The sequence below is a fragment of the Grampus griseus genome (genome assembly GCF_964374135.1).
Source record: "Grampus griseus genome assembly, chromosome: 5".
Lineage (NCBI taxonomy): Eukaryota > Metazoa > Chordata > Mammalia > Artiodactyla > Delphinidae > Grampus > Grampus griseus.
Window position 1 is genome coordinate 1,160,539 of NC_138998.1, and position 12,728 is coordinate 1,173,266.

General features: G+C 34.6%; 1 protein-coding gene across 3 annotated transcripts in view; it reads left to right on the forward strand.

The window, feature by feature from the left end:
* The window catches only part of TOP2B (DNA topoisomerase II beta), a gene marked incomplete at its 5' end in the record, with an annotated part of 66,400 nt that overhangs the window by 40,903 nt on the left and 12,769 nt on the right, over positions 1–12,728 (forward strand). For all 3 annotated transcript variants that reach the window (XM_082654896.1, XM_082654898.1, XM_082654897.1), the window contains 12 exons: positions 659–768; positions 1,104–1,196; positions 1,293–1,407; positions 2,502–2,623; positions 2,836–2,984; positions 3,550–3,781; positions 5,765–5,899; positions 6,497–6,697; positions 7,654–7,849; positions 7,995–8,086; positions 10,897–11,052; positions 11,210–11,293. In XM_082654896.1, coding sequence (XP_082511022.1) covers positions 659–768; positions 1,104–1,196; positions 1,293–1,407; positions 2,502–2,623; positions 2,836–2,984; positions 3,550–3,781; positions 5,765–5,899; positions 6,497–6,697; positions 7,654–7,849; positions 7,995–8,086; positions 10,897–11,052; positions 11,210–11,293 — 1,685 coding nt within the window. The remainder of the gene's footprint in view (positions 1–658; positions 769–1,103; positions 1,197–1,292; positions 1,408–2,501; positions 2,624–2,835; positions 2,985–3,549; positions 3,782–5,764; positions 5,900–6,496; positions 6,698–7,653; positions 7,850–7,994; positions 8,087–10,896; positions 11,053–11,209; positions 11,294–12,728) is intronic.

Consider the following 12,728-nt stretch of genomic DNA (forward strand, 5'->3'; position numbering starts at 1 on the left):
TATATATATTTTTTCTTGTGGAGAGAACATTTTAAGATCTTCTCTCTTAGCAATTTTCTTTAATTAATTAATTAATTTGGTTGCACTGGGTCTTAGTTATGGCATGTGGGCTCCTTAGTTGCGACTCACGGGCTCCTTGGTTGCGACTCGTGGGCTCCTTAGTTGTGGCTTGCCGGCTCCTTAGTTGTGGCATGTGGGCTCCTTAGTTGCAGCAGGTGGGCTCTTTAGTTGTGGCTCATGGGCTTCTTAGTTGCGGCATGTGAACTCTTAGTTGCAGCATGCATATGGGATCTAGCTCCCTGACCAGGGATGGAACCTGGGCCCCCTGCAATGGGAGCGCGGAGTCTTATCCACTGTGCCACCAGGGAGGTCCCTCTCTTAGCAATTTTCAAGTATACAATATAGTATTATTGACTGTAGGCATTATGCTGTACATTAGATTCCCCAGAACTTACTCATCTTAAACTGAAAGTCTGTACCCTTTGACTGACATCTCCCCATTTCCCTCTCCCCCCAGCCCCTGGCAACCACTGTTTTACGCTCTGTTACTATGAGTTTGACGTAGATTTTTTTTTTTTTAGATTCCACATATAAGTGAGATCATACAGTATTTGTCTGTCTCTGGCTTGTTTCCACATTTATTTTTAAAATTGTGCAGGGTTGGGTACCAGTACAGCTAAGGAAGCCAAGGAATATTTTGCTGATATGGAAAGGCACCGCATCTTATTTAGATATGCTGGTCCTGAAGATGATGCTGCCATTACCTTGGTAACAAAGTTCATTTAAAAAAATCTCTCCTAATATCCATTCCCTCTTTCTGCATACTTTTCTTCCAATCTTGGTTTTCTGTGATAAGTCTCTTTAGAATTCTAAGCCCAACCTAGTTAATCTTGGTGTCATTCCCCATCACCGCAGATTATGCCCTGCTTTCATAGTTCTTTAATTCAGACACCACTGTTGAAGTGTATTTTTGATAAAAGCATATTGGAAAAAAGTTAATTTCCCAGAAATTAATAATTAGTTATTTGCCTTTATAAATTTTAATTTTATAATGAAATTCTTTTTATTTTTAATGTATGAAATTGTTACCTGGAATCTTTCAGGCATTCAGTAAGAAGAAGATCGATGACAGAAAAGAATGGTTAACAAATTTTATGGAAGATCGGAGACAGCGTAGGTTACATGGCTTACCAGAGGTTAGTCATAAAGAGTGGTGATCTGGGGAAGAAAGAGAAAAAGGCTAAAATTCATGCAGTAATCATGACATAATTGCTATATAACTTTTCTCTTAGCAATTTTTATATGGTACAGCAACAAAGCATTTGACTTACAATGATTTCATCAACAAGGAATTGATTCTCTTCTCAAACTCAGACAATGAAAGGTCTATACCATCTCTTGTTGATGGTAAGTAGCTTTTGTTTAACAATCTTTTTCATTTTTGTATGTCATTGAGTATATTTTAATTTCATGTACTTTAACGCATCCTTATAATAAATTTAAAAATTCTGAAGTTGCTCTCAAGATGTTTAGTAGTTCTGAAATTTTATATTGTTTATTTGAATCTTTCAAACCCTTTTTGAACTTTTTAAGAAAATTAACTTGCAGAATTTTAAAGCTTTTGCTCCAAGTTGTTGGAGACTTTTTAAAATAAAAAGTAAAATGTGATTTTGATAAGTTCTGAAGTATTTATTGGAGACTGAATTTTAAAAACACCTTTACTCCTCAATACCCCAAACCTAATGCTTTTAACTTATTTAACTTGACAGAAAAGTTAAACTGCTACCCAGTACTTAGAGCAGATTTTAGTCTTCTATCTAGAGCATTTTGATTTTTATAACTTTTAGCAAATTAGTTGATCTTCATGTTCCTTGGTATTTCAGCTAGTAACAGACGGTTCTACTAATCCATGTAGTTCTAGCTTTAAGTTACATCTGTTCTCTGATGTCTTCCCTAATAATTGCCGTCTAAATTGGTCTCAGATGCCTATAAACGTCTATGCCGATAATTGTATGCCTCTTATTTTATTTGTGTTAATTTTCCTCCTCAATTAGATTGTAAAATTCTCAAGGAAAGTGGCCATATTTTATAATCCTTTTGCTTCTGCCTTGCTCTGGGCCCACGTTGATGATGATGGATAGCTAGCATATACTGAAAAGTTTATTACTGTGCTCATTGGCCTAGAGCAAGAAGAATGCTCACATGAGTGTTTGGGAACTCCTATGAAAGGAATTTGGTGCCACTGAGCAGTTTTTTAAGACCGGAGGGTGTCTTTCTATTGGTTCTTCACTTTGGAATAGATTGAGATGGTATAAAATGTGTTAGTATGTACTCATTTTGTTACAGAATCTCAAGTAAACAATTTTACTTATTTTTCGGAAGCAAACTATATCTTTGCTTTTTTTCTCTTGAATATGTAAAACATTGTTGTCACTAAAAGAAACATTACAACTATATCCTGAGCAATATTTTTAAAAGAGGGTTGTTGTTTTTAAAAATAGGCTTTAAACCAGGCCAACGAAAAGTTTTATTTACCTGTTTCAAGAGGAATGATAAACGCGAAGTAAAAGTTGCACAGTTGGCTGGATCTGTTGCCGAGATGTCTGCTTATCATCATGGAGAAGTAAGCATGGAGATTGGAATTAATTGAGAACTATACTTATGGTCATGAAGGAGGATAGTAGAAGGATAATTCAGCATAATAAAGTGTTTTTTCTTTTATAAGTTCTTTGGAAATGTAAAAGAGTTGAGAGTTTGGGTTTTAATAAAAATTAGGAAATCCATTTAGAAAATCTGGAATGTGAATTTTGTATTCTGTCTGTTTCTGTTCTGCAGCAAGCACTGATGATGACTATCGTGAACTTGGCTCAGAACTTTGTGGGGAGTAACAACATTAACTTGCTTCAGCCCATCGGTCAGTTTGGAACTCGGCTTCACGGGGGCAAAGATGCTGCAAGTCCTCGTTACATTTTCACGATGTTAAGGTAATCATTTGCTGATATAATGGTATAAAGCTCTATTTGAAGTTTATTGGAACTAACTAAATGTGTGATAGAATTATAACTACGGAGAGAGGTGATTGGGTATTGAGGGTGAATGTTCCAAATTATTTGATCACATATAGAATGAAATTTGTTGATCTCAGTTTTTATGAATTATTGGTGGAACCAGTCCTAATGAACGTAAGGATTTTTTCTGATCCAACTTTACTTTTTAGGCTGAAGATGGGTTTTGTGGTTTAGTCAGAATAAGAGGAAATCCTTAAAAGGTTATTTATCAATACTAAGAATTTAGGAAGGTAAATCAGTAAATAACAAGTAAAACAAGACTGTTTTATTCTGGCTTTGTGCCTGAGAGAAATATATTTGTTAATAAGGTTAGGTAAATTTTATTGTTAAATTTAAATTAAGCACGTGTAACCAAAATTCTTAACAAATGCATTCTTTTTAAAAGATTTTTTGATTTTAATTAAAAGATTTAAATTATGTATGAAGTTTTATTTTCTAAAACCATGATATTGCTCCATGTCTTTCTCTTTCCTTTTATTAGCTCTTTGGCAAGACTGCTTTTCCCTGCTGTGGACGACAACCTGCTTAAATTCCTTTATGATGATAATCAACGCGTAGAGCCCGAGTGGTATATTCCCATAATCCCCATGGTTTTAATAAATGGTGCTGAGGGTATCGGCACAGGATGGGCTTGTAAACTACCCAACTATGATGCTAGGGAGATTGTGAACAACGTCAGACGGATGCTGGAAGGCTTGGATCCTCATCCCATGGTGATTACGTAGAACTTATTGCTTATGTTGTTTTAACAAATGATAATTTGTGAACGACAAAGGCCAGTCATTTTAGAAAAGTAATGGAATCATTTTCATTTTAGAACGTATTGTAGACAGTAAGGACCCTATTAGTGTGTAACTTGTTGTGTGCTTACTGTAAAAGGTATAGAATTTGGGGGACTTCCCTGGTGGCACAGTGGTTAAGAATCCGCCTGCCAATGCAGGGGACACGGGTTTGAGCCCTGGTCTGGGAAGATCCCACATGCCACGGAGCAGCTAAGCCTGTGCACCACAACTACTGAGCCTGAGCTCTAGAGCCCACGAGCCACAGCTACTGAGGCCCGTGTGCCTAGAGCCCGTGCTCCGCAACAAGAGAAGCCACCGCAATGAGAAGACCATGCACCGCAACGAAGAGTAGCCCCGCTCACTGCAACTAGAGAAAGCCTGCACGCAGCAACGAAGACCCAACGCAGCAAGCAATAAATAAATAAGGAAGGAAGGAAGAAAGAAAGAGAAAAAAAAAGAATTTGGAAAAAGCCTGGATATAAGGTTTATGGGAGAAACTGTTTATTAAAAATTTTAAGTACCTTGTAGTTCAGGCTTTCAAATATCTAACTTATATAGAGAATAACGTTTTTATGACAAAGTTATATGCAACTTTGTTATTGTTCTTAAACTACTAAGTCATATTAGAGTCATTACGGATGCTTAAAGACACCTTGTATATATTTTAATAATCCCCATATTTTTCATTTTTGCCCTTACATCATTCATCATGTTCAGTTCTTCCCCCAAACTCCCTCCAAGAAAAACCCTCAAAAAAGTGTCTTACGCTCTTCTACGTGATTTAAAATCATCTAGAAGTTTCCCTTTATCATGATACACTTAAATAGAATAATATTTGTATTACAAAAATGATAGTGCTCATTGTAGAAAATATAAATAAGCAAAGAGGAAAAAATACTCCCTGTATATAGAAACAAACTGTTAATATTTTTAAGTATTTCTCTCCAAGTTTGATTTCATATTTGTATTTTAAAAGAAAATTAGATTATGGGGATGATTTAACATCCTTTTTCTCCTAAATACTTTAAAGTACTTTAAAATATTTCTAACAGAAGTATCAAATTACTTCTAATGATTATAGCATTTTATTTTATTTCAGATACATTTAGAGTATTGTCTCAGTGTATTTGATCAATACTTGTTTCATATATATATAGATATATATATCTTCTATATATGATACTGTGCTAGGTGGTAAGGTAAAGAACCATGATCTCTGTCTTCAAAAAGTTAATCTGTTGTCAAGATGATACCTCTGGGCATGAAGTTTGCCGTGACAGAAGATATTAACAGTTGCTCAGTGAGCAGAAGTGTCCTATGCTGTACGCCTGATTTCTTAGTGATGATAGCACATAGGAATTTTAGAAGAGGGAGAGATCACTTGTCATTAGGCTGAGAAGGCTAAGTAAGATTTGTATAGATGCATGGGGTGTGGAGAGCTGAACAACCATCAGGCCTGGTGGATAGAGCAAGTGAAAGTGAGAATATCCAAAATATTCAAGAGAAACGTGGAAAAAGAGTAGTGATCTGGAAGGCACATCACTGGAGAAAGCGAGAAGGTTAGCTTGGCTTGTAACCTAATGTCTGAGGAGTTTGGATGTGAAGGATCTTTAATCTAGGGGAGAAGGAAGGATGGAGGGGTAATCTGGGGAAAAAAAGGCGATATTCTTGGAAGACCAGGAAAGGTGGTGCTGAGGTTTTGAGATTTGGGGGGCTGTTGAGTATATTAACAGAAGCTGTGAATTCAAGATTGAGTGATTATTTGGAGAGGGCCTATTGCCGACGAGAGGAATTTAGTTTCAGTTGTGTGAACCTGTCGGTAGCAATAGGTCATCGACTAAGGGGCATTCAGAGGTGGCACTGGCACTCAAGTGAGAAGTCGGGGCCTTTAGGTATTTTTATTTTTCTCTACAGCTTCCAAACTACAAAAACTTTAAAGGAACAATCCAAGAACTTGGTCAAAACCAATATGCAGTCAGTGGTGAAATATTTGTGGTGGATAGAAACACAGTGGAGATTACAGAGCTTCCCGTTAGAACTTGGACACAGGTTGGTATAAGACGTGAGCTGCCTGTGAGCTGTGTGTGGCAGTTGTGTTAGGCAGTCCTTTCTGGTGAGAATATGATTGTTTGCCCTGTGTCTGTAGTGTTTAAACATTCATGTATATACTTTTGACACATTCATTGGAATATTCCAACGGTAATTTAAAAGTTATCTAAATGTAGAATGACTTAGCTAGCTTTTAAAAAGACTATTATCTTTGTTTATGTTGCAATGACTAGAATAGTACATAACAAATAGTGTTTTGAACCCTTATAAATATGGTCAATAAACTCATGTCATTCAGTATTGGATCTAAAAGTACGCGCGTCACCTGGTCAGTGCTAGTTGATGCCTTCTGCTTTGTACTCTCAGCCTCTTGTTGCCTTTTGAGTATGAGATAGATCAGAACCAGTACCTTGTATATCGTCTTTCTCCATTGAGATCCCCATGTATTGTCAACTATAGTGACTGGGCAGGAGATGATAGAGATGGTTTCCCCTTTTTCCCCACTGGAATCGAGAAGTTTTAAAGATTACATGACTTGTAGAATAAGAACATGAATGTGTGTCATGAAAGAATTACTTATTTTTAAATCTTTTATAGGTATACAAAGAACAGGTTTTAGAACCTATGCTAAATGGAACAGATAAAACACCAGCATTAATTTCTGATTATAAAGAATACCATACTGATACAACTGTGAAATTTGTGGTGAAAATGACTGAAGAGAAACTAGCACAAGCAGAAGCTGCTGGATTGCACAAAGTTTTTAAACTTCAAACTACTCTTACTTGTAATTCCATGGTAATTGACTAGATTTACTATGAATGTAACCTTGCATTCTGTAAGTTGGATTTTTGTAATTGGCTTCATGATGGGAGTAGCTATAGTAAGTCTGAATGCGTTTCCCCCTGTATGTTTGCTAAAGAATCTAGAGGTACATTCCCTTTCCTCTAATGTTATCCTCTGCTCTTAACCCCAACCCTGCATTTGTGCATCTGGGCTTGAACACACAGGATACACATACCCTCACACACACTGACGAGAAGTTCTGAGAGTGATTGTTGCAGGGTCTCCTTGTGCCTCATGCCTGTCTCTATTAGCATTTTCGTTGTGGAGTTCTTATCTCCTCATGACTCTAATCTGCTTTATTAAACTTTAGATAATTGGGGAGGAGGATAAAAAGTGAACATGTATGATTACCCTGTTCCATTCCAAATTAGCTTTTTAGACTTGAGAAAGAGTAAGAGAAAAAAATCCAGCAATAGCACAGTGACTGAGAAAAAGTGCCATAGAGAAGAAGTAAAATTTCCCTCTAAATTGAAATTTGAGTGAATTATGGCCCATTCATAAAAAACAACGGAGAGGCAAATGCATGTCCATTGAGTAATGGGAGAGGGAGAACTTTAATATTTAAAAACTTACAGATAGAATATGCTTCTTTTTGGTTTGGAAAAAAATATATTAGGTGGCTTTATAGCCATAGTTTATACAGTTTTAAGTAAGAACCTTTTTTTTAAGGACCTATTTTTATCTTTCAAAATTATTCCAATTTTAAATATTTTCATAGTTTTGAGAATAGAATTTTATCGGTTTCTTGGAGCCACCAAAGGAATATTTACTTAATAATTTTGTTCTGGATTTTAGGGGTGGTGTGTATTCATATACATGTATTATGGTTATTTTAAATACTGTAGCATACAAGTTAAAAATACCAACACAGATTTATATAATCTTCAAAAACTTTGTGTTTTGTTTAGGTACTCTTTGATCATATGGGATGTCTGAAGAAGTATGAAACTGTGCAAGACATTTTGAAAGAATTCTTTGATTTACGATTAAGCTATTATGGTTTACGTAAGGAGTGGCTTGTAGGAATGCTGGGAGCAGAATCTACAAAGCTTAACAATCAAGCCCGTTTCATTTTAGAGAAGATACAAGGGAAGATTACTATAGGTAAGATGCAACCTTTAAAAATTTGAACATTAGTTAAAATGGAAAAAAAAACTTTATTAATAGAAGACGTTTTTATCAGTAGAATATAAACAAATACAAATTGACTCTCTTTTCTTGATCCTAACTTTATTTTTCCCTCACATAGAGAATAGGTCAAAGAAAGATTTGATTCAAATGTTAGTCCAGAGAGGTTATGAATCTGACCCAGTGAAAGCCTGGAAAGAAGCACAAGAAAAGGTAATCATTTGCAGAACGAGACATTCAGAGAAGCTTTTAAAAGCAACTTCCAAAGCAAACAAAAACCCCAACCCCTAAATTTTGAATTTAGTACTGCTAAAGGTGCTGAGTAGTCTGTTTGGAGACTGAAGTCTTCTGTGTATCCACAAAACAGATAGGGTGCAGGAACTTGCAGTGCACACCCACCGCCAAGCACTTTGCCAGTGTGGCTCAGCCAGGGCCTGGAGAAATGATTCCGGTTGGAGAAGGTCGCTCAGCCTTCTTTCTGAGCCTGCCGTTGAAGGACGGTGGTGGTGGTGGTGGTTTTGTGAGGTGCATGTCACTGTCTGGGAACTACACTGGTAGCACAGAAATCATTTCCCCCTGGGCAGTTTGTGGCCACAATGTGGAATCCACTCACCACTCACTTGATCTGGTTTTGGTGTACCCTGGGGAGACTAGAGACAGAGAATGGTCAATATTTATCAGTATTTATCGAGCACCAAGTATGTGCTCTGACCTATGCTTAGGTCTTTAGCTGGAGATCTTAAACCCTGGAACTTCAGGTTAAAAGTCTGATGTTTTATTAAATTGTCCATTTTAGATCATAGAGTACTAATATTAATTCGGTAAATGCGATATTGAAACGTGAGATTCTTCTCAAGAATTAGCTTCTTGCTGTCGTGGACAATTTAAAAAAAAAAATTGAAAAGGCAGTACAGCATTGTGATTGAGAACACAAATGTACAAAAGGAAGAAAGTTGGAAATGATTAATTTTCAGATACTTAATTATAATTTATATATATGCAATACTGATAAAATTCACATCTTTAAAAAATAGTTATGATTATGTGATGTAATTTGAACTGAAACTTCCCAACATTCATGAGTTCTCAACCATAATGTTTTTCATATTTTTCATCAAACTCCATTGAAATAGTGTTTTCATTTACATTGTTTTTTTTAAAATTTTGAACTGTCAATAGATTGCCATATGTTAGAGTGAGTAAAATTAGAATAAATTACATATTTACCAATTACATGTTAAGAGAATAGGTTTATTCATTGTTTGAGGAAAATTGGGTAGGACAAGTTGGGGGAGTATTCAAAATTAAGATGACTCAAGCATGTTGCACACATTCCTTCAGTGTGTTTTGTTGCATTCTTAAACCCCAAATTACGGTTTATACACTACTTGCCCTTCTGTATCATTGTTGGTTTAAATTATATCTTAAAAAAAAATTAGCTAGTAAGCTAATGAATTTAATGTTTCGTTTTAAAAAATAAAGGTGTTTAGGGTTTGAGAATGCCCTTCTGGCAGAAGTAGACTTCATGGGTAAAAGCTAGTGCTTGGATTCAGTAATTTCATTGTTACCCTCAAAATGTTCCCAGCATCTTGGCCATGTGTTCACTTTGGGGGTTCAAGAAACAAAAGGAACTGCTCTTACAAGAGTGTCCTTGTTGTGTAGAGTTGGAGAAGAGAGAATTATAAAGCCGATAATTAGAAGATCAAAAACATAGTAGAATTGTCATTGGAACTTGAAAAGTTTCTTGGTTTTTGTTTTTTTTCCCTGAAAGTATCCTTAGTCATCTTCATGATAACAGTGATAGATACACATATTCATGGAGCGCTCATTAACAATATTTGGTGTGTCATCAAAACCTAGAGCAAATAGACTTCTAAAGTGTGGGTCTAAATAGGATTTTATGACACCCTAATAATAATATTTTAATAGTAGTGTAGCAACCTAAAATTCCATAGCAACACACTATTTCATGAAGAAATTTTAAAAACTGTAGACTGTATTACTTTGTCATAAATTATCTAGGTACTTAATAATCTATATCAACTCAACAGCATTCTTTTTTTGGCTAATGTTACTTAATTGAGTTTATACTTTTGTTTATGTAATGAAGCATCTTGCTTTGCAATTTTTATCTTTATTCCTTTACTTCTAAAATACACCTAACGTTTACTTTGTATATACACATTATTTTACCAAAAATTTTAAATTAAATTGTAAAGATTTTTTTTCTCTCTTTTGATTGCTAGAAGTGAACTTTTGTTTTATGGAGTATCATGGCTAACTCAGTCATTTTTAATTACTCAGTGCCCTTAAAAATTGAGATGCAATTTTATTTAACAGCTGTTGTTATTTTAAAAATTTTAAAGATGATGTCACCTATAATAACTTCTATAAATTCATTGGACTTTGAAATTTAACATTAGCATAAGGCTTTTTATTGCAACTGCTCCTATGAAAGAAGGCCTTATAGATAAACTTTTAGGATAGCCCTCGTGACTCTGACTCACCAGCTGTTAAATGCTGGAGTGAGCTTCAGCTTAGTCCTTGAATGAATGTTCTTGCTTGAGGGAATCTTTATCAAGAATTCATCCGTAGTGACTGACTACCTTAGCATATTTATTATAACTGTAAAACATTCTTCATAAGTTATATTTATTTTAGGTTTCAGATTGTTCACTCACCAATATAAAGATCTGACAAGATGCATGATAAAACATTAGTTCTGCTCTATTAATTTTAAGATGTGGTGTCTTCTCAAGCAGTTAATTTTTCACGAGATGGATAGAGGCTGAATATACCATTCCTTTTGATGATTTTATTGTGCATTTTTAGAAAATTTAAACTTTTTATAGGAAATATATTTTCATAGATAATCTTGCAGATAATCTAAAATTAACCCACCACCTTGAAGATGTAGCTTTAAGAGTATAGCATTATGGAATTTTAAACTCAGTACTCAATAAAATTCAACATTGATTTGATATTATATAGGACTTTAATATAAAGTTTATTATTTTTTACAGGCAGCAGAAGAGGAAGAAACACAAAACCAGCATGATGATAGTTCCTCTGATTCAGGAACTCCTTCAGGCCCTGATTTTAATTATATTTTAAATATGTCTCTATGGTCTCTTACTAAAGAAAAAGTTGAAGAACTGATTAAACAGAGAGATGCAAAAGTATGAACTTTTGTGGGTTAAATAATTTGAAACTTTAAGTGCTATCCATATCTTTTTCTTTTCCAAAAATAAATAGTTTTATTTAGCCTTCATGTATACATTTGAAAATTATACATTTAAAATTGAATGTTTAAATCGTATTACTTTTTTATTATAGGGGCGAGAGGTCAATGATCTTAAAAGAAAATCTCCTTCAGATCTTTGGAAAGAAGATTTAGCAGCTTTTGTTGAAGAACTGGATGTAGGTTAAGTCTCCATTAAAATATATTTGGAAAAGTAATGTTTATGAAACAATGAAAATTTTTTAAATTAAATTATCTCAGTGTTTCCTTTAACTCTACAAAAGTTAATATGTTTATAAGCTGCAAAGGATTAAGCTTCTAGCTCTGTGAAACCATAAAGAAAAGTCATATCTGATGCAGATGAATAAAAGCTATGGAGTTGAAATTTAGAATAAATTAAATTCTAATACTCTCTGCTAGTTAAAATTTCTTAACTGACTTCAAATTAGCTTATTGATTCAATTTTAATGTTTTCCCCCAAAGAGGTAAGAGCAGTATATATGATTGAATATAGGTACTTTGAGTTTTTAAAAGTAGAATGATAGTCTCCTTAGACTTTTAATCGAGAAATTTTAATATTTTTTGTTATAGCTTAGTTTTCTCCAGGTAGAATTCCAATTTTAGAAATAAAAGAAAAATGTAGAGAAAGATGTAAAATATAAACTTTTTCTAAAATTGCCTAATTTGTTTTTAAGCAATTAACTCAAAATCTTAGAATTAAATTCACAGTAGCAGTATGATCACCTGATTTTGAGTAGCACAAGGTAAATTACTATTTATTATTACTCATATGATATTACTTATATTTATTACTTTTTAGTTGTTTCATTTACTGTCCACATGTTCTAATTTTATTTTTATGGCCCAAGTCAGAATTCGAACTCTTAAGAATGAGTGTGGTGTATTAGTTGCCTAATAAAATTTCTGGAATTGTTTAGTCCTATTGTTCTGGGTTCCCTTAATGATCTTTGAAATGCCACAATATAATTATGCCTTGATTTATACTTTTCTTATATTGTTATGAGTTAGATTTTTTTTAATTGCAGATCCTTTTTTTTTTTTACTGCTGACTTACACATTTAAAAATTAATATCCGTTAAAAATGAAGCAAACTAAAACAATAGTAAAGAATAGCTTCATATTTGTTAACAGAACTTCCTTTTTGTGTGATTTGCTGGGATTCTGATGATACCAGGTCATCAGAAGTCTTGATCCCATAATACGTTGTAGGATCCTAGAATTGGAAGGGACTATATAGGTCATTTAGTTACTAACCCCTTGTTTTGCAAATGAGAAGCTAGTTAGATAGAACTGGGACTACAGCCCAGGTCTTCTTTTTTTTTTTTAATATTTAATTATTTTATTTATTTATTTGGCTGTGTCGGGCCTTAGGTGTGGCACGCGGGCTTCTCTCTAGTTGGGGTGCACGGGCTCCAGAGCACGTGGGCTCAGTAGTTGCAGCACGTGGGCTTAGTTGCCCCATGGCATGTGGGATCTTAGTTTCCTGACCAGGGATCACACCCGTGTCCTCTGCATTGGAAGGTGGATTCTTAACCACTGGACCACCAGGGAAGTCCCCAGCCCAGGTCTTCTGACTTAGAATTATTTGGTTTT